General features: G+C 39.3%; 3 protein-coding genes across 7 annotated transcripts in view; 1 reads left to right on the forward strand and 2 right to left on the reverse strand.

Annotated features, from left to right (window-relative positions):
- Positions 1-1,869, reverse strand: part of Atg9 (autophagy-related protein 9) — an 11,674-nt gene extending 9,805 nt beyond the window's left edge. The window contains exon 1 of the mRNA XM_070127380.1: positions 584-1,869. Coding sequence (XP_069983481.1) covers positions 584-1,195 — 612 coding nt within the window. The 5' untranslated portion in view covers positions 1,196-1,869. The remainder of the gene's footprint in view (positions 1-583) is intronic.
- Positions 1-2,483, reverse strand: part of LOC113816982 (gamma-tubulin complex component 6) — an 87,121-nt gene extending 84,638 nt beyond the window's left edge. Inside the window, exon 1 of the mRNA XM_070127539.1 lies at positions 2,335-2,483. The gene's annotated coding sequence lies outside the window, so the exon portion shown is untranslated. The remainder of the gene's footprint in view (positions 1-2,334) is intronic.
- A 156-nt stretch (positions 2,484-2,639) lies between these two features.
- LOC113806453 (protein ELYS) lies at positions 2,640-23,139 on the forward strand (the record flags this gene model as incomplete). Of its 5 annotated transcripts, XM_070127376.1 has the most annotated exon segments (29): positions 2,659-2,793; positions 7,419-7,496; positions 7,877-8,152; positions 8,417-8,566; positions 8,725-8,872; positions 8,969-9,097; positions 9,756-9,936; positions 10,158-10,276; positions 10,393-10,698; positions 10,898-11,016; positions 11,276-11,468; positions 11,695-11,882; positions 11,993-12,173; positions 12,289-12,435; positions 12,714-12,885; positions 13,063-13,317; positions 13,482-13,593; positions 13,728-13,820; positions 14,442-14,625; positions 15,048-15,192; positions 15,317-15,443; positions 15,557-15,840; positions 16,623-16,823; positions 16,956-17,085; positions 17,546-17,639; positions 18,117-18,699; positions 19,137-19,226; positions 19,633-22,876; positions 23,079-23,139. In XM_070127376.1, coding segments are annotated over 27 exon segments (7,906 nt in total), but the record flags the coding sequence as incomplete, so codon positions are not given.
- Between the last annotated feature and the right edge of the window lie 325 nt (positions 23,140-23,464).

Here is a 23,464-nt window from a genome sequence, read left to right on the forward strand (position 1 = left end):
ACTAAGTCATTAATTTAAGTTGCTGTGACTGGGCGTGTCCTTTGGGCACTGCCCAAGAGGAGGGTTGATGGGCAAACCAATGGGAAACATTGTCTTCATCTCAATATACACGGAAAGATAGAGTTGAAACTCCAGAGCACCAAATGGACTTCGGCTGAAAGTGATGATAGAGCTGAAACTCAGAAGCACTGAGCGTGCTATCCATGGCATTTTTCCTTTATTCATAGCATCACCGTTCGTGTCTACAGACTATTTTTTATTTTGACTGCTGCAACTTTTTGTCCTCGACATGAATATCATATTCAATTTGCCCTAACTCAGTGTGTCCATACCATAAAGATTAACCAGTATGGATTATATTGCTGTATCTACAGGTCCTTATGGTCTACCACCTATAAAAATAGCTTGTATTTTAGATATAATTTTCTAAGTGGATTATATGAGTAACACTTCAAATTTCTCTACAACAATATCTACACCTTTCTCAAGCAAAGTACCACTACAATGTTCTCTACCATTAAACTTTTCATCGAACAATCAGTATGCAAACAAAGGAAACAAAGAACTGAAAGGTGTCACTCACCTGTACTTCCATGACGCGCTGTTCCACCTCTTCCCACGTGATGTTGCCGAGGTCCTGGTCCTGGATGCCAAGGGCTTTGTTGAAGAAGAGTTTGATCTCCCAGAACTGGAAGAAGGTGAATCCTGCGTGTCCCAGGCGCAGGAACCAGAACACTGAGGCCAGTAGGATCACCATCACCAGCTTCCAGGTGTAGTGCTCCATGCACTGGTCGTGAGTGCGGATGACATCTGGCAGGGTGATCTTGTCCGTAATGTTGGGGTGGAAGTTAGCAGGGAACTTGTTGCGGAATAGGATATCATAGTCCACGCACGTGAGGAGGAACGTGGTGAACACTATCACAAATATAAACTGCGCCAGCTCGAAGCACTGCTGCAGCATCATGCACAGGAGGCCATGGTTCTGGTGATACTGGTAGACCCTCGTGAAAAAGGAGTCGAGGTCTTCCAGGTGGTTCCATCTTGACTTGCTCGACTTGGGCACTACATGGAACACCATGCTGGAGTGGGTATCGGGGGAGAGGTCATCGTCACGCTCCCTCTCCTCCCCCAAAGGCACTCCCTCGGTGTCCCCCCCATCCAGGGGCTGGTACGTCGTTTGAAAGTTCTGGGACATGACGGACTGGGCATACGGACAACAGAACCCAAAATCAAATAAAAACAATGACAATAATTAAACTCAAACGAGAGGGGAGACGATATAAACCGAATAAAAAATGTAAACAAAGGCCTTTTTTTCCTTTTAGCGTCTCGTGCGAAGGGGCTCTGACGTTCACGTTCCAATCAGCTGATTTCCCCAAACAAGTCCAAAGAGCCTCGGACACCTAGACGCTCCCCCCTTCGCAATAACACTCGCTTCTGCACCTCCCAGCTCCTCCTCCTCGTCTCTTGCCTCACATCTTGGCCTCGTCTTGGCACTCTCTACGACATAGTACGAGTTTCAGCGCGAGCGGGGGTCCACAAAGAGGAAACTACGCATGAAAAAGGGAGAATTGCGTTGCATTCTCCCTTCGTCCCTCTGTCTCCTGAGCCTCACATCGCTCGCTACATCCCGCTCGCGTTCCGGCGCTGCGCCTTTGTCCGCCCTTCGATCAAATTATTTGGCGATTCTCTCCCTCTTCTTTTAATCGAATGTGCGTATTATCGATGCCTTCTACCTTTCGAGAATGCGATCTCCGCCGCCGAATAGTTGGCAGGGGGTCAAGGCACCGCGGAAGAGTGGGAAAATAAGACGCGGTTGGCGGCTGGCAGCGTGTGGCACCTCGACGCCGCTCCGCCACCCGGAAATACGACCCAAACAAAGCTCTATCTTGTGTACATCGTTATTCTTCCTCTTTAATGTTTATCTTCGGCTCTTTCTCTTCTAGTATTCGGTACTCTTAAATAATAGGTCGTCTTTTGGTGACGTGAAAGGGTCGAAGAGAGAGAGATGTGTGAATGACAGTTGGGACGGACGGGCCCTTGACGTAATCTTTCCGAATATCCGAATGAGTCATTCCTTACGTCAGGTGGACACATCGCTAGAGAAACGTGTGGCCATGCAATCCGCGTGCAATCCTCCTCGTCATGAAATAAAAGGCTTTCGTACCGAGGCCCAAGAGCCCCGAACTACGCCATTTTGCCTCCAGCACGAACCTCTCCCTCTATTCCTCGTCTCTAAAGACAACTCCATCATTTATACCCCTCTTGTTGCAACCACGAGATTCCTGCAACATTCCCACGGAGGAAATTGACGAGAGAATTCCCCTGACTTACCTTGCAGGGCGATTTCGCGAAGAGATGTTCGTCCGGGAATCGATTTTGTGTCTCCGTTTCGCGCCAACGCTTTCGAACTCGCCGCCATGCTTGCCGTCCGGGTACGTGGCCGAGTGAGCCGCCAGCTGTTAAATAATCCCATCAGATCTCCATATTACATCAAGTTAGATATTAGAGGCAACCATCGTGATTATATTTAAATAGCTGCAAGATATATGAAGAGTATAATAGAACTTATCATAAGAAGAATTAACTATAGGAATGAAGCAAACGAAGTCACAGCACCGGTTTCGAATTCAAGATGGCGGCGGCAGGGAGGGCTGTGATTGGTCGATCGCCTCGAGTTTCATCATGGCGGTTTGTTATTCCGCGTGATATGAGAGCGACCGCTGTTTAAACCCTCGCCCTGTTCGCGCCCGTCGATGCTACGTTATTTTCGGTGAATGAACACGACCACCGGTGAGTCGTGAGGGTTTGGGAGGCAGAGAAATAGGAGGAAGACGCGTAATTAGGCCGCGAGGAGCGAGAGAAGGAGGGCCCTTAGGGAATGTCTTGCCTCCCGTCTTGATCTTCGCCAGAGACGGGATTTCGAATTTCGGCCACGGATTATGCCCGGAGTTGTGCATTGGGGGATTCTTGCGTCGCGGGGGCTCAGCGGGAGGGGGATTTGTGCCGAGGAGTGAGTTAGGGTAAGTGTTAGTGCTGTGAGAGAGGAGAAAATGGCCGTAATATGTTGTCCTCAATTTGAATTCATGGGCTGACTCGTTTCGTAAACACGGAGCATAATAACAAATTGTGTTTATTTGTTCATTTGTCTCTCTGCCTGTCTGCCTCTTTGCCTATCTGTCCTTCTGAGTGTCTACACAATTATCTATTTTTTCGATCGGTAACTGTCTATTTGAAGCATATGGTTTCTGTTGTCAGTAGGACCTTCTGGTAGAATTGAATTTCATCTCTGAAATGTCTTGCAATTTGAAAATTATTTACATTTATTATGTTTTGAGTCCATTGCCAAAATCTCTAATGGATGATGAAAACCTGGGGACAATTTGCTTCAATCTTCATTAGTTTTGAGGGGAATTGCATGTGGAACTGAGAAATTGATTAAAGCACTTTTTGTCGCTAATGTCCTGGTTGCAGAATGCAAGTAAACAAGATGACTGATGTCATATATTTTGTATTTGATGATCAGGCAAATATCGTATTACATTACGCCAAACCAGTTAATGTGCTTCCTCCCTTTTGCTCAATTTTTGCACGTTGAAATTCCGTAGACATTCTGATCCACCTTAACTAACACCAATGCATTGTGGTGCTAGTGAAATTCTTGTAGACCTTACTTACTTTTTATCATCCAATAACAAATCGGTTCATAATGTGGCTCAAGATATTTTATGTTATTTTGTCAACCTTTTCCAGTACTGGAAGTGCAAAGGACATGGCAATCAGTCACCATTCACCTTAGAGAAAACTCTGTACTACTTAGAATAAAGTGACTTAATGGTTTGCGGCTGATGACAAAAATGTCACAAATAAAAAGAGAAAATATACAATCACGGTAAGAGTAAAAAGAAGAAAAAGAAAGAAAAAACTATGATGGATTTTATGCATTTTTTTATCTGTTAAATTTCTTTAACCCATTTACGACGGGTGTCCAATATATGACACCTGGAAAAATAAACATCGCCGGGCGTCCCACCAGTGTGACGTTGGATCAGAGCTCATGTTCCAAATATGTTGCGGGCCGTAGCAGATACCAGTCTGGCCCTGCGCGCTGATGTTTTAACCACCTGGAAAATATTATTTTTGGCTTCAAAATATACCTGCGTTAGTGGGTTAACATGTTTTAGTTGTTATTTATGCTATTCTGTACAACCTTCTTATGTCACCATGACTTTAGAGAACTCAGAGTTTACCATTCCCTGATAACTAAACTCCGATGAGAAATGGGCAATTTTACCGAGCGTGACGCACTATGGGAAGTCCTGATTGTCATATTTAATAATCATTAAAAGTACCTTAGATTTATTTGACTAATAGATTGTTTGCATTCTTCACCTTTTCTTGTCCGATGTGCACTTGAGCAAATTGGCCAGATCTATTCTATACAGTGATTGAATGAGTTATTTTTCATTATGATGGTTTCAAAGCAGATATCTGATCATTTTTCTGTTTATGATAACCATTAGATAGTAAATATCAATTGGAATTAAGACCTGATTACCTGATTCTAGAATACTTTTATTTGTGACATATCGGCTGCAGGTTCGAGATACTGGAGATAATTGGTGTTACAACTGTGAATAGAGATGGATGTTTTGTCTTACATTTCAAGGCAAAATAATTATGTAAGTTTCAGTTAACTCTTTACTGTTTGGATGCATTCACCAGAGACCAAGCCCCAAACTCCATGTCAAAAACTTTATTCATCAATATAAGCTGTTGTGACTGAGTGTCCCCAAAGAGGGGATGGTTGATGGGGGGCTCTGGCCCCCAACACCCCCCTCAGAAAAGATTGTCTTTGCTTTATATGCATGGCAAGATAAAACTGAAACTTGGGAGCACCATGTGGAGTTTGGCTGTGAAGAGCTTTCCACATATTTTTACTTTCATTTTTGGCGTTATCATTAATTTCTGCAGATTATTTCTTATTCCGACAACTTTAACTTTTTGCCCTCTAAAAGAATATCATATTCATTTTGCGCAAACTTAGTGCATCCTTACCATAAAGATTAACCGTATTTCATATCACCGCTAGCATAATTTTGCTTCTAAGAATTATTATTCACTTTGTCAATGCCTTAATGTTGAATAAGTCCAAGCTTTGTCTTGCCACATTATATGAGGTGGATGTTTATTGGCCTTTGCCACAGCTCTGAGGACAGGGAGGACTAAGTGATTGCTTGATGCCACTAGTTTAAACTGTGATGCAGATTGACTCATTGATTAGTACTTGCAGCAGAGCTGTTATGATAATTTAACATATTTTGTTTTCCTTTTAACCACGTGCCGTCAGGGATGGCATGTGCATACATGCCATGCCCACTGTGTGTTTAATTTAGTAATTGTTTTTACATAGAGATGGCTCTACAAGTACAAATTACGAGAACTACCTGTCTCACCTGTTTACCCTTTTCCTTGATTTTCAATATTTTTTAGTATCTGATACTGCTGTTAGTATTTCTCCTTATACAATAAGTCCTAACTCTATACTAAACTCAACAACCTAGCCCTTTGACCCCTATGGTAGAGGTCTCTAAGAAGAAGAGAGATACAATGGCACAGTTTCATTCCTCTCATAAATATATAATTCCTTTGCTGAGATATCACATTATAATGGATACTAATGCCTTTTCTGCATGGCCACTAGATTGTTTTAATGGACACAATATTGGAAGCAAATCCTTTCTTCCAGCGCTGGTCACAGGTTAAATGCTCGCAGAGGAGTCAACAATCCTGGCAGTAAAAACATGTTGAAGGTTTTTATATTGACTTGCAATAAATATGGAAGAGCAGGCATTGATAATTATGTGATCATCATTTTCATAAGCGTATAGAAATTCACAAACTATTTGACATGTCGCTGGTATGAGTTCTTTGGTTATTGTAGTAGGCCCTACTTGCAAGTAAACAGCTTGAGTGAGGGAAAAGAATAGGCTCTGGCAAGGTTTAAATGCTTATTAAAAACACAGTGTGTGAGTGCACTAATTATATTTGCCATCATGGTGTTAATTGCAGCATATAAAATAAGTACATTATTTTCTTTAGAATATAGTGCATGTTGATCTCTGAGTTAAACCGCAAGCCATATAACATTTATTTTCAATTAGTGACATGTATATGATAGATTTATCACTTTCTATTGCTGGTTACTATGTGCGTATCCAAAGCTGAAACCTAAGATTAAAATAAATGTGTTTTCAAAATACTTTCTCAAAAGTAATGAATATCTAATGGTAGCCAAACCTTTACGAGTTCCCTAATCCCCTCCCCCAAAGCCATCCTGTATCAGTCAATTGAGGAGACTGTCACCATCAAATATGGGTATCCTTAATGTGGGATCTGGATGTTTTTATATTTTTTCTGTTTATAAGTATGAAGGTGTCACAGCTTGAGTTTGGTTTCATTTGGCAAATAAATATCTGAATTAGAAAGTAAAATGTAAATTTTCTAATCAGGTGCTCCATGCTGTTGGGCTAACTTGTATCACCATAAACGACCAAAGTCCCTGAGAAAGATTGAGTGACATCCTTCATTTATTGGCTAGAACTGGTACTGATTAAATTTTGATATCCCATTTATTAGTCTCAATATTTAATAAAAAAAAAAAAATCTTTGATACTGAAAATAGCATACTTTGTGCTACAAGATGTAACATAAATATATGAAATTGTATTAGTAAATAAGAAAATTAATTAAAAGTTTAGGAAATAAGGTAGCTATTTGTGTAAGTAAATTTAATAAACCAAAATCACATTGGACATGACATGTATGCTTATGCTACTCCAACATCAGTGGGTTCAAGTTCAGCAATTCAATAGAAAAATAATACTTTTATTAAAGATACAGCTGAAGCACTTATTGATTATACGTAATGTAAAGGTTTTTATTCCTTTTCTTTAGTTCCTCTTCCCTGCCCTCTCTCATTTGGTTAGAAAAATATTTATTTTACTAATTGCTATCTATATTTTGTCATTATCTGTAACTGAAGCTCTCCCCACAATTGAACCCCCTTATTAGAACATGATCAGCAAAACTAAAATAGCTGATAACATTTGACAGTAAACTAAAGAGCAAAGGTAAAAAGTATAAGCCAGTCATTGTTTACTTGGTCTTGATGATGCAATAGAGGATGAGGCTACTACTTGTTTTTGTTACCTACTTGCTCATGTATAAAAAGTTATTGTTTTGATTATATATTTGCTCTCAGTTACTTTTTTATAATTTCTTGTTCACATTCTTTTTCTGTATGTCCCTTGGACATGTTTTCTTCGCTAGAATTATGACTTTTTTCAATATTCATCTTCTGTTCAGTGTAAAGTACTGTAAAAGAATCCTCCTCATGTTGTTGCCGGAAATTCCAGGATGTTGTACCTTGACTGCTCCACTTTACTATAGACCCATGAAGCTTTAAAGGTGATAGCTAGAAGGCATAATTAAAGGTTGGCATTATACTTTGTTGTAAATGTAGAGTGATAGTACCAGCAATTACTGTTGCAGTTATTGGTTGTCTTTGTTTTGATTGATTTGATGTTGTCCATATCTTTCAATTATTTTAGTAATGTTGCTGGTTCATTGAAAGCAGTTAGTTGAGGATGTTGGTGAAGATTTTTTCTTTCTTTCATCTTCCTAATAGAGTATTCTAAGTAAAGACTTTTCTTATTATTATTCTTTTTCTTTTCATTGTTGTTGCTGTTATTTTTTTACCATCATTTTTACTTTCATTAGTTTAATTATACTCTATTTATTGGTCTATTAATTTTATTTATTGACTTTTTAAATATTATGGCCATTAGCCTAATCATACCTGTCCCCTCAACAGGTGGAGATGGTGGGTGTGAGCGTAGTGCAGGTGGCGAATGGGGTTCGTCACACACCCCTCCCACCTCTCACGCACGAGTTACAGCTCAGCCATGAAGATCACACAAAGGAGCTGGACACATCCTCCCCCCCACATAAAGTGTTGGGGGGTTTTGTTGGAGGGGGGCAGCTGGCTTGGCGGGCCTGCGGTCCCACTTTGGAGGTCATTGAGCCTACGACAGGAAGGAGAAAAGCTGCCTGGACATTTGGTGCCATCATGCACAATGCTGATGCCAGGGTGAGTGCCTGAGAATTTTTTTGTTGACTATGTTGATATTCATGGGGATGGCTGTCTGGAATTATGTTCTTTGTACTTTCTTTGTGCTGGATTATACAATTGAGAACTTTACAGATTAAAGTGTGGATTTTAGATAGAAATTGGATAACATCAACTTCTTTTTTATTGTTACTTTCATTTGTTTCTGTTGAAGTATAGAGTCAGTGAAACATAAAGAAAAAAAAAATGGTTATTTATTTTTTCATTTACTTATTCGTCTTATAGGTAACAAGTGTGGCTGGTGTTGGGCTTGGGACAATTTCCCAAGTTGCAGTTGGTGTGGACCTTGGTGCAGACCGCAGACCTCAGGGAATGGTTGCGCTTTTATCTCTCCACTCATCACGTGTAACTAGAGTATTTCATTTCACTTACAAGGTAAGGATGAAGATAGAAAGAACATGTCTTGTATAGAGTAAGGTGGTATCCAAAGCAGGTTATTTGTAAATCAGTGAAAAAATGAATATACATCAGGTGAGAATATGAATTACTTTTCATTTTATTAATTTACAAAATGTGTATTATTAATTTTAAAGGTAACCAGTGTGTGTATGGTGTCCGGTGGAGAAGTGAGTGTGGATCCGGGCACCTTATCAGCAGAGTTGCGTCCATGGCGAGGTCTGTTGGTCGTTGGAACTGCGCATGGCACACTTCATCTAGTTGACTTAGCATTAGACTTAGGAGGTGAGTAGTCAATGTTTTCTAGTCTCTGGATAAACAAAGTGTCTTGTAATATTTTATCTACCTATATTCTCTTTAAATTGTTTTTATGTTTTTCAGGTCATAAGGTTTTGTCTGATGAGGTCTCTCCAGGAACTTTGGTGAATATAACCATACCAGATGGCCAAGCAGAGAGTTCTCGGTTTAGTGCAGTTATGCAGAATTGCCATCCAACTGTGTGTTTAAGTGGTTAGTGTTTGTTTCAACTGTGTACTACACTTGAGTTTAGGCTTTCAGAACTCGAGTACTATTTTCTGTTGGCATTAAAGCCAGACTGATGTAGTGATATGGAATTATAGAAATGTACTTCTAATGAGAATACTCCAATGCTTGATTTGATTTTGAGCAATGTAATACATATAGTTGAATATATATATATATATATATATATATATATATATATATATATATATATATATATATATATATATATATATATATATATATATATATATGTACATATACATACACATATATACATGTATATATATATATATATATATATATATATATATATATATATATATATATATATATATATATATATATATATAAATATATATAAATATATATAAATATATATAAATATATATAAATATATATAAATATATATAAATATATAAATATATATATATATATATATATATATATATATATATATATATATATATATATATATATATATATATATATATATATATATATATATATATACACGTATATCAATGGAATATCAGAACCATTTATTTATCAGGTAATCTTAGAAATCTGTAAGCATTTATGGTATAGGATTTGCTATTCCTTTGAAATTCGAAAGACAGTACTTCATCATTATAATTTTTTCCAGATGGCATGAGTCACAATGGCCGCTTCCAGCTCATAGGACCTGATGACAATGTGCTCTTTGAGACAGCAAGTCACTGTGTGGTAGTTACTGCCATGTCCTTCATCCCGCAGCTTGCCTCCCTTGTTATAGGATATAATTTTGGGGCTTTCCAGATAATCAACCTGTCAACATTAACCATAGAGTGAGTTATAATTTTTATTTATTTTAACCTTTACTTGTTTTTTAACTTTTATTTCCTAATTTTTGTTTATTTTTTTCATTTATTTGATAACTTGTATTATGTTTGAAATTTGTAAATATTGTTTTTAGGGGTAAGTACTTTTTATGTTCTTGTAAAGTAATCTTTGTCTTGAATTCAATCTCAAAATTATGCAGAACATGATAAACTTTTTGGCTTTTCAGTTGTGCGAGTCCCTATGAAGACAACATGCCTCCAGTACATTCTTTTGCCTGCCAAGAACCAGAGAATGACCCCAAAAATTTTGTTTACCTTTGGCTCTGTCGGAGTTGGGGTCCATCTGGTAAGATACATGGATGGGTCTCTGCTAGATGTAATATCACTGAAAGAGGTATTGAGAATAGAGTGATAGTGCAACATGATAACTAAATGTGCAGTGATTTTGCTTGCTTCCCACAGATGATTCTGAAAGTAAGGATGAAAGGCCTGCTAGGAGGAACAAAGCCCCAGCACTGTGCACCATGTATACCATGACTTACGACAACAAAGTATGGATAGAAGGGCATGGATTGTGGTATCAAGGCCTTGCATCTATTTCTCCGAGGTTCGAGTTTGATGCCATTGGAGGTCTGGGTCTGAAGGGCCAGCCAGCCCAACCCAGCACAGTGTTCACTGCCATGACAGTGCGGCAGACAACCCACAATTCAGCTGTGGCACCAGGGGGATCTTCAGCTGCTTCGGCACTTGCTACTCCTGATGAAGATGGTGAGATTTAGATAACAGTGTAAATTTGACACTTGAAGTCTGATTGGTAGATATCAATAAATGTAACCATGGGATATTGTCATTATTTATTTATACTTGAGGATCTTCAGTTTTGTTCAGTTTACAATTTTGTTTGATTTTCTCAGTTAATTTTGCAACTCTTGTGAGAAAATACACTGATTTCTTTTATAATCTTCAGCTGGACCAGCACCCGAACAAAGCTTGTCAATGTTTGGGTGGGTAGGAGGCGTCCTGGAGCGGGGGTGTATTACTGTTAATCACTATCTGGCCATCTTCGACATTAACCAGTGGTATCAGGTAAGCATATTTACTGTACAAGATTATCAAAATTGGTATGACACAGTTTAGTTTGAATTTGTATAATCATTTCCCATAGGTGATATACTGGAATGTAAATGAATTTCCTATTATAAGAATATGTTAATGGATGCAAGTGAGACAAAATGGTTCCACATGGATCCTTCCCTCCTTCATTATATACCTGCTTACCCACCCACTCTACCACCTACATCGTAATCTACTTATTCACTACGTGTTTTTATCTTTGTCGCTGCAGGCTCAAATGCCCTCTAATTTGAAGCTAGATGAGGCTTTGCTGTGCCCATACATGAGTTTCCATGTGTTGGACAGAGTACCTGCAGGAGCTAATGAGTTTGTCCTTGGAGCAGCCCCCAAGCCAGCGTCATGGACAAGACACATGTCACGCACTTGTAATGACAGTGACTGGTTCCCTGCTGCCCTCTCATATGGTAAAGAATGTGTTTATGTTCACCTTTCTTTTCTTTTTTTTCTTTTTTCTTTTCTCTTTTTTTCTTGATTTTTAAGTTTTGGGTTCTTTCTTTCTTTTTCTTTTTCGTTTTTCCCAGAAAGTTTGAAACACGCATGATATATGTATATATAATGTTTTCATAACCAAAAATCTGGGCCTAATGGGAAACAAGGGTAACTATTCATTGGTATTTTATCCTTTTGTAGATGCCCATGTGTTAACTAGTCAAGGTCTAATGGAATATCGATGCCAGAGTGCTCAGCAGGCATCCCTAACCTACCTTACATCGTGTGGGCCCTCTGCAGTGGTGAGCCCAGGAGAGGCCCATGCAATGTGCACCTTTTCTGGCCTTATTCCTCAAGAGAACCATCTGACAACTACAGGCTCTTCTATGGTGAGTTTTAAGAAGTTCTGAAGTTATCATTACCCCTGATGAAGTGATTTACTATGAAATATGTTTAAAAAAAGAGAGAGAGAGAACTGAATGATCTTTTAAAATTTCAGGTTTTGGAGCGTGAAGCCCTTCTGAATGTGGCTCTGGACCAGCAGTTGGTGTCCCTTTTGGTTCAGTGTGTTGCAGAATTTGCCGAGGGTCGCTTTACTAACCTTGGATGCTCCCTACCATCTTTATTAGACTGGGCTTGGTCGAGAGTGTGTGCCATCAAGGCTACCAATGACAACCTTAGTAAGTCCCACCCCCCTACAGAAGCCTCATTCAGATAGACTTGAGTTGTGTTGATGTAGAACTGCGTTTAGGTAGAAGAGAATGGACATTTTCAGTCTCAACTTCTCTTTTTCAGGTCTACCCTTGTTTGACCCAGACTGTGGAGTCATTAGTGCAGAGAGCATTACCACTCTTCACCAGAATCTCAACAGTTTGGCCTCTCTCACCACCGTTGTTACTGCCATAAGGGACTGTGCCAAAACTAATATGATAACCATGAAAGGTAAATTTCCAGCTTTTCTCCATTTTACTTTTGTGTGTTTATGCCTAAATATGTATGAAGGTGAGAGGTCCTGGGAAACAGTATTTGTTATTCCATGGGCAAAGGAGCTTTTTTTTGTTTGTTTTCTTTTCCTTTTCTTTTTTCTTTTTTCTTTCTTCTAAGAAAATATTTTGAGTTACTAATTATGTTTGGAAATGCTTTCTTATCTACTTCAAATGAATTCATGGGACAGAGGTGTTACAGGTATAATAATTTTGTTTGTGTTTTTCCCCCCAAAGGTGCTGGTGAGCTTGAGAGTCGTGTCCAGGTTGTGAGTCTCTTGATGCTACATTTGAGTGTCGTCCTGTGGTTTTATCACTGTGGCCTACTTTCCCATAGTCCCACAGAAGACATTGAAGAGTGTCATGTACCCTTCCCTGCTGATCTCTTGTGTCGGATATACAAGAACAGGTAATTATTGTTCAGTTCAGAAAATATGAGTTTGATCATAATGTTAATTTTCCTCTTTCTTTTTACTGTTTGTGCTGGTAACAGTTCTAGAGGTTGGAAAATTAATTCTAATGTTAAATGAAAATTGAGTTTCAAAGCATTGAAAGAGGTTCCACAACTGACTCCATCCTGTTCCAGACGCTCAGAAATCAAGCGACTGAGCACCACCCTCAATGGTGCTGAGATCCTCATGATTGATGGTTTGTTGGAAGACTTAAATGGTGGCGGCAGTATTGGGAAGGCTTGGGAAAAAGAGGGAGGAAGTGGTTTGTACCCTCCACCTTCTCTACATGCCCTTTTAGCCATCTTCCTCCTACCAGATATCTCCACTACCACCAAGCACCGCATCGTCCAATACCTCTTCCTTGATCTAGCGTCTCTCCTCTCCGATGGGTAAGGTTTTGGGACTGATACGCAGTATTGATAAAATTTGATTTTATACTGTTCAGTGAAACCTCACATAACCTACATCTCTTTTTGCTTATTTTTAGTAATACCTATATAGTTTGTATTGTAAGAGGATTGTTCATATCTCATGTTGCAATATGTGCCTCCAGGTACACAAGAGTAGTAGAGGAGTTGGTGAAGTATCCATCAAGTTTTTCTCTGTCGCCTTCACACATCAAGCTTACCCAGGCCTTCTGGTTGCTTGACCACAAAGACTTCCAGGTAAAGTGTCATACCCATGTTTATTGACAAATGTAGACAATTGTTGATGGTTATGTTAATATGGAACTTGGTTATGTTGATATGGAACTTGGTTATGTGTTTTCCTTATTGTGTTTTTTTCTCTTGTTCTTCAGGAGGGACTTAACGTGTTACTGGATCCTCTTGTTAACACTAATGACATTACACCCTCACAACACAGAAGAATTGTTAAAGCTTTCCTCTATCAGGTGAGTTGTATATTGCTTTGGAAAAAAATTACATTTCCCTTGAGGTTCACACAATTTCTTTCTGTCATATGATTGGCCCATTGCCTAACAGTTAAACACTCAGGTTTCTTCTTTTGGTACATCATTTAAAACTGAGAATGACATTGATGATAAAATATGTGTGTACTGTAGTTTTCTTTTTCATAAGTATGAATGGCATTACATAATTGTTACAATGAAAACAAATGTAGACAGTGCTACTTAAACATTTAAGAAAGATAAGATGTGTAATATGTCATTATGCAAGTAGAATAAGGAAACTTTTTCCATTATTACATTGGCATAGTACCATTAGGTCTTTAGACTATAAATATGAGTTCCGGTTAAGTTAACTTTGAACAGTGTGAAAGTGCTCAGGACAGTCTTTAGTCCAAGTCATGGACTAAGTCTATGGCAAATTTATAGTCAAAGATTTTTTGGGACATTCCCTAATTTGTTAAAAGGAAATTCTTAGATTTTTTGTGAATGCTGCCTAGGGCACTGCTAGTAGATTACCTATAAAATTATCAAAACAAAAATATGATTATTAGCAATAAAAATGTAAACATATATTCCCTTATGCTAAATAAATAACTTCCTCAGGGTGAACACACAAGGGCACTGACTTATGCCCAGATCCGTCAGCCTCCAAAGGTGGACTTGGATGACATTCGACTGCATCTAACCCTCCTCTTAGCCAATGGCCTGATCCGAGAAGCCTTCCACTACCAGAGGACTCATCGGGTTAAGGACAACTCAGAAGATCTTCTAAATCATCTTTTCACAGGTATTTGTGGTGTATTAATGCTTTGTGGAATGATCAAATAATGCAAAAGCCCCTTCCTAAATCCCACTGAATCCAAGCACCCTCAGAGTGTTTTGTGCATTTGCTGCAAGTCATTCCCATCACCCAGTCCTTCAGCCGAAATTCTCATGATGACAAGTACCTGTTATCCTGGCCCTCTGCCAAATTATGGTCACATTATCTGGATCATAGGGGTTAAGTAAGGGTACAGTTTTAAGAAGCAAAAGACAGGACAAGAACATTATTAGAAGTGTATCATTAAGAGAAACCTGGTCCAGTGAAAAGAAAACTAGCAAAAAAAAATATATGCAGTGATCGGATTACACAAAACTGTTTATTCAACACTAAGATGCACATCCATTGTTTTTATAATTTTATTTTGTTTTTGTTTTTGTTTGCAACAGGTTGTGAACAACTAGGGAAACTGGAGTGTGTGGTTCACCTACCTCTCTCACCCTTGGAAGAGGATGCACTTGTTTCCTATCTGAGGACCTCCTCGTATCCTGCAGCCCAGGATTATCTCCTTGTTTATTATCTGCAGAGAGCGAGGTTAGTTTTTCCTTATTGGTGATGGCTGTTCTTGCAGACAAATCATTTTTGAAAAAGGCGTTTTAAATGCTTTCTTGTTATTTTTCATTAGTTTTATCCAATATATTATTGTTTGCTTATTTAGATACGATGAAGCTGCAGTTTTGCAAAACAGCTTGCGTGGTGGTCTGGGTACTGCCAAAAAGCGACAGGGAGCAAGGTCAGCACTCATCCATGGCTATCTCACACACTTGCCTGATGTTGCTAAGAAGGTTAGTAGATGAGACTTATAAATAGTTAGTGGAATTTGTATTTTTTCTTTGTAAAGAATAGATGGAGAAAGTACTTAAATTTTAAGATTGCTCAGCAAAAATTTTCTTTCCAGCTGTCATCTGCCAACTTAAGCAACAGAGGACCAACACACACTGTTTACAGTAAACCCCAGCCCCTCTCAGCCCAGATCCGGCAAGCAGCATGCAGCCCCAAGACAACTGCATCTAACATTAATAAAATGATACAGCGAGAACAAGACACGTGGTCAGTAAATAAGGGCGTGACCACACCCTACACCCCATTCAGGAGCAAAGCTCAAAGGCGTAGAGGGTATGGACAGCCTGAAGGCCTTGGGTTCGGGGATATCAACTCACCAAAATTGAGAGATCCTACCAGGTAATGTTCCAGAGTTTTGCATTAAGAACACCACATTGTATATTTAAGAAATTGCGTATCAAGAAACTAAGGAAAAAGAATCCTTTGTATTATGTTACTAGAACTCAAATTTTATTATTATTATTATTATTGTATTTCTACTTCTTGGCCTTACTGAATGTAATAAGTAATGAGAAAGAAATGGATGTGAACTTCAGTTCTTTAGTAATGATAACTATCCATCAGGCTACCTTAACACATAATTGATAATCAGAATATTTTCTGGAGAGAGAAAAATATCATGTTTGTCTGTCAGTTACACAGAATTTCTTTCAGCAGTTTTATGAATGACAATGAAAGATAGTTTAAAAAGAAAAAATGAGAAGAAATAAAATGAAGAGAAAAAGGAATACAGTGAATTATTGGTATGTCAGTTAACCCACTAACGACGGGTGTCCCACATATGAGACACCCCAAAAAAATTAACATTGCCGGGCGTCCCACCAGTGTCACACTGTATTGGGGCTCGTGCTCCAATGCAGCAGCGGGTCACGGCCGGCAGGTGGACAGACTCCGGGGCAGCTCCGCTTGCCAATTATTTAGCCGCCTGGAATCTTTTATTTTGGGCTTCAGTATATATCAGCGTTAATGGGTTAATGATAGTAGCTGAATGAAAATGTTAGCTGTATCTCATATATACCATTTCCCAGGAAAAAGAAAAAATATAAAATCATTGGTAATATTAACAATAGAAATACAATGAATAATGATAATAACAATGATTTTACTTTCATTTGTTTTAGGGAGATATCCCACACAGTTTTCCCATCGCGAGTCGAAGCAAGCCAATTAAGATACGTTGATGATGACGGTGATATTGGCCTTTTTAGTCCAACCATTAAGAGGAGCCGCCAAGAGGTGTCCCTTCTGAATGACGATACCTCAAGACTAATGGAGTCAGTCCTAAGAAAAAATATTCATAGCAGCATGGATGTGAATGCCAGGTTTGTAGTGTTGATTTGTGTTTATTCACATAAATAATGATATATGTGCCTGAAAAATGCATGATAATTTCATGATATAGTTAAATGTCTGAAAGGTTTCATATCTATATCTGTTTCTATTATGATCCGCAGTGTGTCTCAAAACATTTCCTCTGATTTGCTGTCCTTACTGCAAACCCCCAAAATTGCCCGTAAGAGGAAACCACTGAACCGTTCTGTGGGAGAGTCACCTCTTGCGGACACCCCACAGTCCATACTTAAGGTGGGTTGGTTTTCTTTTCTTTATTATTTTTTCTTTCTGTATTCATCTCTCATTTTTTCTCTTCCTCTTTTCATTTTTTACCCTGTAGCCCACAATTGTTCCCTTACTATGCTTGATTTATTATTATTATTATTATTATTACTATTACTCTGGCTGTTATTATTCCTATTTTATTACTCTGAATTATTATTGAATTACTACAATGTATTGTATGGCACTGCGCACACTAATCTTGGCTCAGACGGATGTTGAAATAGATCTCTGTTCAACTAGTTATTTTACAGAACAATAGCATTATCTGTGATATTCACTCAAGATTGATAGAAATTGAAGATTATATATATTTATATATATATTAATTTTTTCTTTCTTTCTTTCTTTCAAAGATTCTTTTTGTTATTGATCATTGGTTATATTTCTACTTGATGAACAGCTTTCATTTTTCTTACTATCCTTCCAGGTGCGCCAGATGGTACAAAGACCCATGAGTCCATCAGCAACCAGCGACACTTCCATCCCAGTGTTCCCGAGAATTACCAAGAGAGCCAGTATCTGTAAGTAATCATTAATTGTAGTCATTGGATCAGCATGCCTTATCAAGGTTGTATTTATTTTTATCAGCCCCCCTTTTTCTTTTCTTATTCATCTTTTTCTTTTGTTTGTTTTCTTTTACTTTTTATTTTCAATATATTTATAATATACAATGAAAGGAGATTACTATGAGTGTTCTAGGCCTTCAGTAGAATAAGAAGCTGGTATTTCTATATTATTTCTCAGTGATTCATAGGGTAAAATATCGTATTGATGTCTATGCAAGGAGCTTAAAACAAGTAATGTGTATCAGGGCTCGCACTCCGACGCAGCAGCAGGCCATGGCCAGCACGGGCAGAGTCCAGGCAAGCCCTGTGCGCCGATTTTGTAACCTCCCGGAAACTTTTATTTTCAGCTTCAAAATATACCAGTGGTAATGGGTTAATGAACCTGATCATTTCTCAAAGGAGGAAGGTACTGAACGGAATCTTTTCTTTTAGCAGCCAGTGAGGAGGTTGTGACAAGCAAAGTCAACGATACTAGCATGACCCCCAAGCAACTACGTTTCCACCTCCCCAAGATGAGAACAGAAGGAGAGAGCAACAGCAAGGAAGAAGTGCTGGATAGGGATGAAGAGGATGATCTGACACCCTTGAAACTTGATGTGGAAGAGGATGAGGAGCAAGAGGAGATTGATGAGGCAGTGGAGATTGATGAGGCAGTGGAGATTGATGAGGCAGTGGAGGAGGAGGAGGAAGAAGAAGAGGCGATGGAGCAGGAGGAGGAGGAGGATGAAGAGGATGTTGCAGAGGATGTTGCAGAAGTCGATGATGAAAAGGAAGTTGATGAAGAGGAGGAAAAGATAGCTGCTGAACAAGAAGTAGCAGAGGAAGAGTCTATAGACATGGAGGAGCCATTTAGGAAGACAGAAGCTGAGGAACAAGAGATGGAGGATGTAGAGGTAGAAGAGGAAGAAACAGATGAAATGGAATGCAATGAGGAAGAGAAAGAAACAAGCAGCGGAAACTGGATTGCCGTGTCACCTCGTCCAGAAATCCACAATAAGAAGCTAAGCCCAGTGAGGTAAGGAATGATTATTTCCCGTTAGTGTCTTTTGTTGGTTATACCCCCATTTTACCTATGATTATTGTATGTGGATTTTATAAACTACCTTCTTTGACCCACTTATCACAGGTACAGTTGAAGATCTTGTGAAGTTGTCAGCATGAACAAGGTTGCATGTTTGTTTGTTTGTATCTGTTGAGAGAGTAGTAGTCAAGTTCGATTAACTGGGTACCAAACAGGTTTTTCAGTGACACAGTGACACATTGTTTTGCATGACACAGTTACCCCTAAAATAAATTTTAAATTTGGAAGTCTAGTTTTCCTCTCAAAGTTGGTAGAAATATGAGGAGCATGGATGCATTCTTCTGGGTTTATGGAGGAAAAGGGGGTGTATGTCTCAGGATGGAATTTTGTCTTGTTTCGACCCCTGACCAATACATTTTCACTTTGTATAGGCGGAAGTCTACTGGAATCCCATCGCCACGGCAACCTCTGCCTGGCTACGTGGCCAAAACAACTCGGGCAGAAGCAATGTTACCCCAGAGGTTAGAGCATGAAGTAAAGCATACCTGGCTTGAAAAAAACAAGCTGCTTATGTGGTATTGGTAGCTATAATGCTATAATGGAGGTGGTCTTTCAGTAGCTATCATGCTTATGTGCCTATAATGGGGATGTGGATAGGGAAATGTTCTTTTTTATATCTCTTGTAGTTGTATATTTGTATCTTATCTGATTATTATTTTCTTTGTATAGTATTTAAGATCTTTTTCTCTTTCTTCTTTCTGTCATTGTCTCCAAGATATAAAATTCAGGCTACTTGGCAAACTAACATATTTGCTCTGTCTACTAGAGTTTTCATGTACATGAAAGTTTGTCTTTATGGCCTGTGTATAGTTTAGTTATTTGTGCATATATTTTTTATGTTTACTTAAAGGTCTTCCATTTTTGCAGTGTCTTCAAGGAGTGTGCTGATGCAGATGAAGTGGATGCAAGTAGAGCTTCTGAGGATGAAGTAGATGTTGAGTATCCGAGCCGGGAGACAACAGTGAATGAGGACTTTTATAGCTTCACGGAAGAGGATGACTTCAATGTCTCCGAAAAGTCTGCAATATCTTCAGCAGGAGATGAGGTGACCAAGGAATCTGATGCAATGGCTGATAGAGTAGAACAAAGGGAACTTGACTCTGAGAAGCCAAGTGAAACAGATGAGAAAATAGAATGCAGCCTTAATGAACTGCAAAACAATGGCCGTGGTATCATTGAAGTCCAACGGGTAGAATATGTAGTAGAAACCTCCAAACAGGAAGTCCATCATGAGGAGGTAAATAAATCTGTATTGATAGAGAAAGAGACGCTCATCCCAAGAGAACCTGAGACCAAAGAGGAGAAGTTACAGCAGCAACTCAATGAATCAGAACATTTTGGCACTCTACAATTTTCAGATTCTGAGAGCGAAGATGAATCAACAACAAAAGACCAGCTTCAAGAAGAAGCTATTACTGTGACCAGACAGGAATTTGTATTAGAAGAGAATGGTGGCAGTGCAGAAAATGAAGAGGAGATCATTGAGAAGCTGTCTGAGGAAGAGGAAGAGATGATAGTTGAAGCTCTCTCAGAAGAGGAAGATCTGAGTCTGGTTCTAGATACAACAGAGCGATTCAGCCCTCTGCGATTTTCAGATTCTGAAAGTGAAAACGATGGCTCTGACGGTGAACAGGAGAAAGGAATTGATAGAAATGGAACAGATAACAAGACTTTTGTAGAATTAAGTGAAACCAAAGACAAAGAGGAAATTAAGGTTGACGCTTCCCAGCGACATCCCGTAAGTGTGCAGGTTTTCAAAACAGAGATAGTCTCAGAGACAAAAGTCATCAGGAAGACTGTAGAGTCTCCATTACCGAAGGAATCTGTCTTCACAGAGACCAGATCAGAAACTATCAGTGTAGAGAACAATAATGAAGAAATTGCAAAATATATTGAAGAGGATGTATCAAAGAAGAATATAACTGGTACAGAGACAGGAGAACCAATTGCAAGCAGTGAAGAAGGAGTATCATATACCTCATCAACAAATGGATCATCAGAACTAAACCACAAAGCCGTAGAAACAATATCATTTTCAGACATCTCAAAGTCCTCGACTGAGGTGGTGGAAGATCAGTCAGAAAAATTGGACATTCCATCTGCAGCAGACTCAATGGACGTGGATGAAGGACAGAGTGAGGTCATTCATCAAGAGAGCAAAGAAGTGGAAGTCCCGGAGAAAGACATAGACACAGGCAAAAAGGAGAGTGTTGCCGAAAAAATGGAAGAAGAGATGGGTACATCTGTAGTAGATGGTGTAGTTGGCTCTAAAGTAAGTGTCTTAGTAGAAAAAGAAAATATGGAGACAGATGAAACTGAAGAGAAGGTAAATGCTGAAGTTGAGTCTCAGCTAGAACAGGAAGCTGTAGAAAGAGCAGAAATTGGTAGATTAGATGTTACACCTCCTGAGGATTCCAAGGAGGAAAAAACTGTTGATTTAGAAGATGGTGCGCCAGCCACTGATGGTACTGTAATTAAGTCAGACATTGTGGAAACTAGAGATACTCAGGTTAGCAAGAAGATTGAAGAAATGATTCAAGAAGTAGAAAGCAGTCCTTTAGAGGAAAGTTCTAAACTTCCTACTAGACCAGAAACACCAACTAGAAAAGCTGAGGAAGTGCCAGAAACTTCAAGGGTAGCTTCAGTGCGAAGAAGTAGAAGAGTCAGCACATCATCACCAGCCACTCCTGCAACCCCAAGAAGAAGTCGAAGGACAAGTGGCAATACAGCAGATGAACCAGTGACTCCTGCCCACAAAAGTTTAAGTGAAGTTGCCTTTGAAAGGGTGACAAGGTCAGGAAGAAAGATTGGACAGGTGCCAACGCCGGTTACAAAGAAGCGGGCCACATCTCCCACATCTAACCTTGTCTTGTCAGGGAGGATGCAGAGAAGAGCCTCAGCAGCAGCAGAGGAAGTGCAGAAAGTGACTCAGAGGCTGGAGTTGTCTACTGATGAAACTGAGGAGGCACCTGCAGCAGTTCAGGAACCAGAGTCTGTGTCTATAGCCACTCATGATGTCCTGCCAACTCCACCCTCATCACCTACAACTCCATCCACAAGGAGACGAAGGAGGCAGAGCTCTGGAGAGGCTGAAGCTTCTGCCACCAAATCCCCGAGTAGGCGTTCTACCAGACAAAGTGCCTTGGATGAGTCTTTAGGGACAATTCAAGAAGAAGCAGAGGTATCAGAGAGTCTAGAGATTATAGCTCCAAAAAGTAAAACCACCCCTAGGAAATTAGAAGGTACTCCCACCAAAGCAACTCCAACTAAATCCACACCAACAAGGACACGCAGAAAATCAGCCAAACAAGCTGCTGGCATTGAGAGCTTAGAAACAATTAAAGAGGATGCAGAACTTTCAACTGGTTTTGTGCCTCTTGTTTTAGATGAACAGATAACAGGAACTCCATCCCGAAGAACTCGTCGCTCACTTGCAGGAGAGACCAGTCGCACGCCTGGCACTCTTACACTTGGAGAGGTTTCAGAGACCACACCTGAAACCAAGACCCCATCACGTACCAGAAGAAGGTCCATATCAAAGGCGTCAGAAGCCACTCCTGAAGTCAAGACTCCTATGCGTACAAGGCGGCAATCTGGTGCATCTGATGTTTCTGACATTGCAGTGGAAGCTAAGACACCAACACGAAGGACACGGAAATCTGTCACAAAGGAAGTGTTAGAAGTCACACCAGAGAAGAAAACTCCTGCAAGGACAAGAAGACAGTCAGTGTCCTCTGATGTGTCAGAAGCAGCTCAGGAGGTCAAGACACCAACACGCAGGACACGCCAGTCTGTTTCAAAAGAATTAATGGAGACTGTCCAAGAAGCCAAAACTCCAGTCCGCACAAGAAGACAGTCTGCTTCATCTGAAGTGTCAGAGGCTGCTTCAGAAACCCACGTGAAGACACGTGGAAGACGACAGTCGATATCAGAGAGCACGACAGAGGTTGTCCCTAAAGCAAAGACTCCCTCACAGAAGAGTCAACAATCTCAGTCAACCAAAAGCACAAGAAGAAGAACAATACAGGTTTTGCAATCTGAAGAAGACTCGGCTTTTGAAGCTGCACACAGATTGATCTCTGTCCCATCTCCAGGATCAGAAATATCACAGGTTAGTTAGCTGATGTAGTGTATCAGATTACTTGCCTTCAGGGGTTCATTGACCTTGAAACAACCTTTTTTTGTTGTTTATTTGTGTGTAATAATTATGCAAAATATTATTTTAGATGCTGTTTGATTTGTTATTTTCATATGATTTTCATCATCAAGTATGTTCTATTTATTTATTTATTTATTTATTATTGTTTTTCCAGAGATCTCCAGATAGAATGTCAACCAGATCTAGCGTCAATAGTCCACTAACAAGCATAAAAGGTTGGAAAGAATGTGGCACTTTTTTTGTATTATAACAGTAGTACTGAGTAGAGCTCTCATTACACGTACATTGTAGATGATGTTCTGGAGGTCTTTCCCTCTTTTGTTTTTCTCTTTTTCTTCTTTTTATTCTCTCTTTTTCTTTTCTATTCTTTTCTTTTCTGAGTTCATCCTGTCCAATCCCTGCAAACTTTGCACCAACTTTCCATGGACAATACCGACATCTTTAGTTTGTTGCAGTTTTTGTTTGTCAGTAAATATCTGGAGATAACACATGAAAAGAATGAATATATATATGCAAAAAAATGTTTAGCCTGAAATAAGG

This window comes from Penaeus vannamei, chromosome 11 (genome assembly GCF_042767895.1).
Source record: "Penaeus vannamei isolate JL-2024 chromosome 11, ASM4276789v1, whole genome shotgun sequence".
NCBI lineage: Eukaryota > Metazoa > Arthropoda > Malacostraca > Decapoda > Penaeidae > Penaeus > Penaeus vannamei.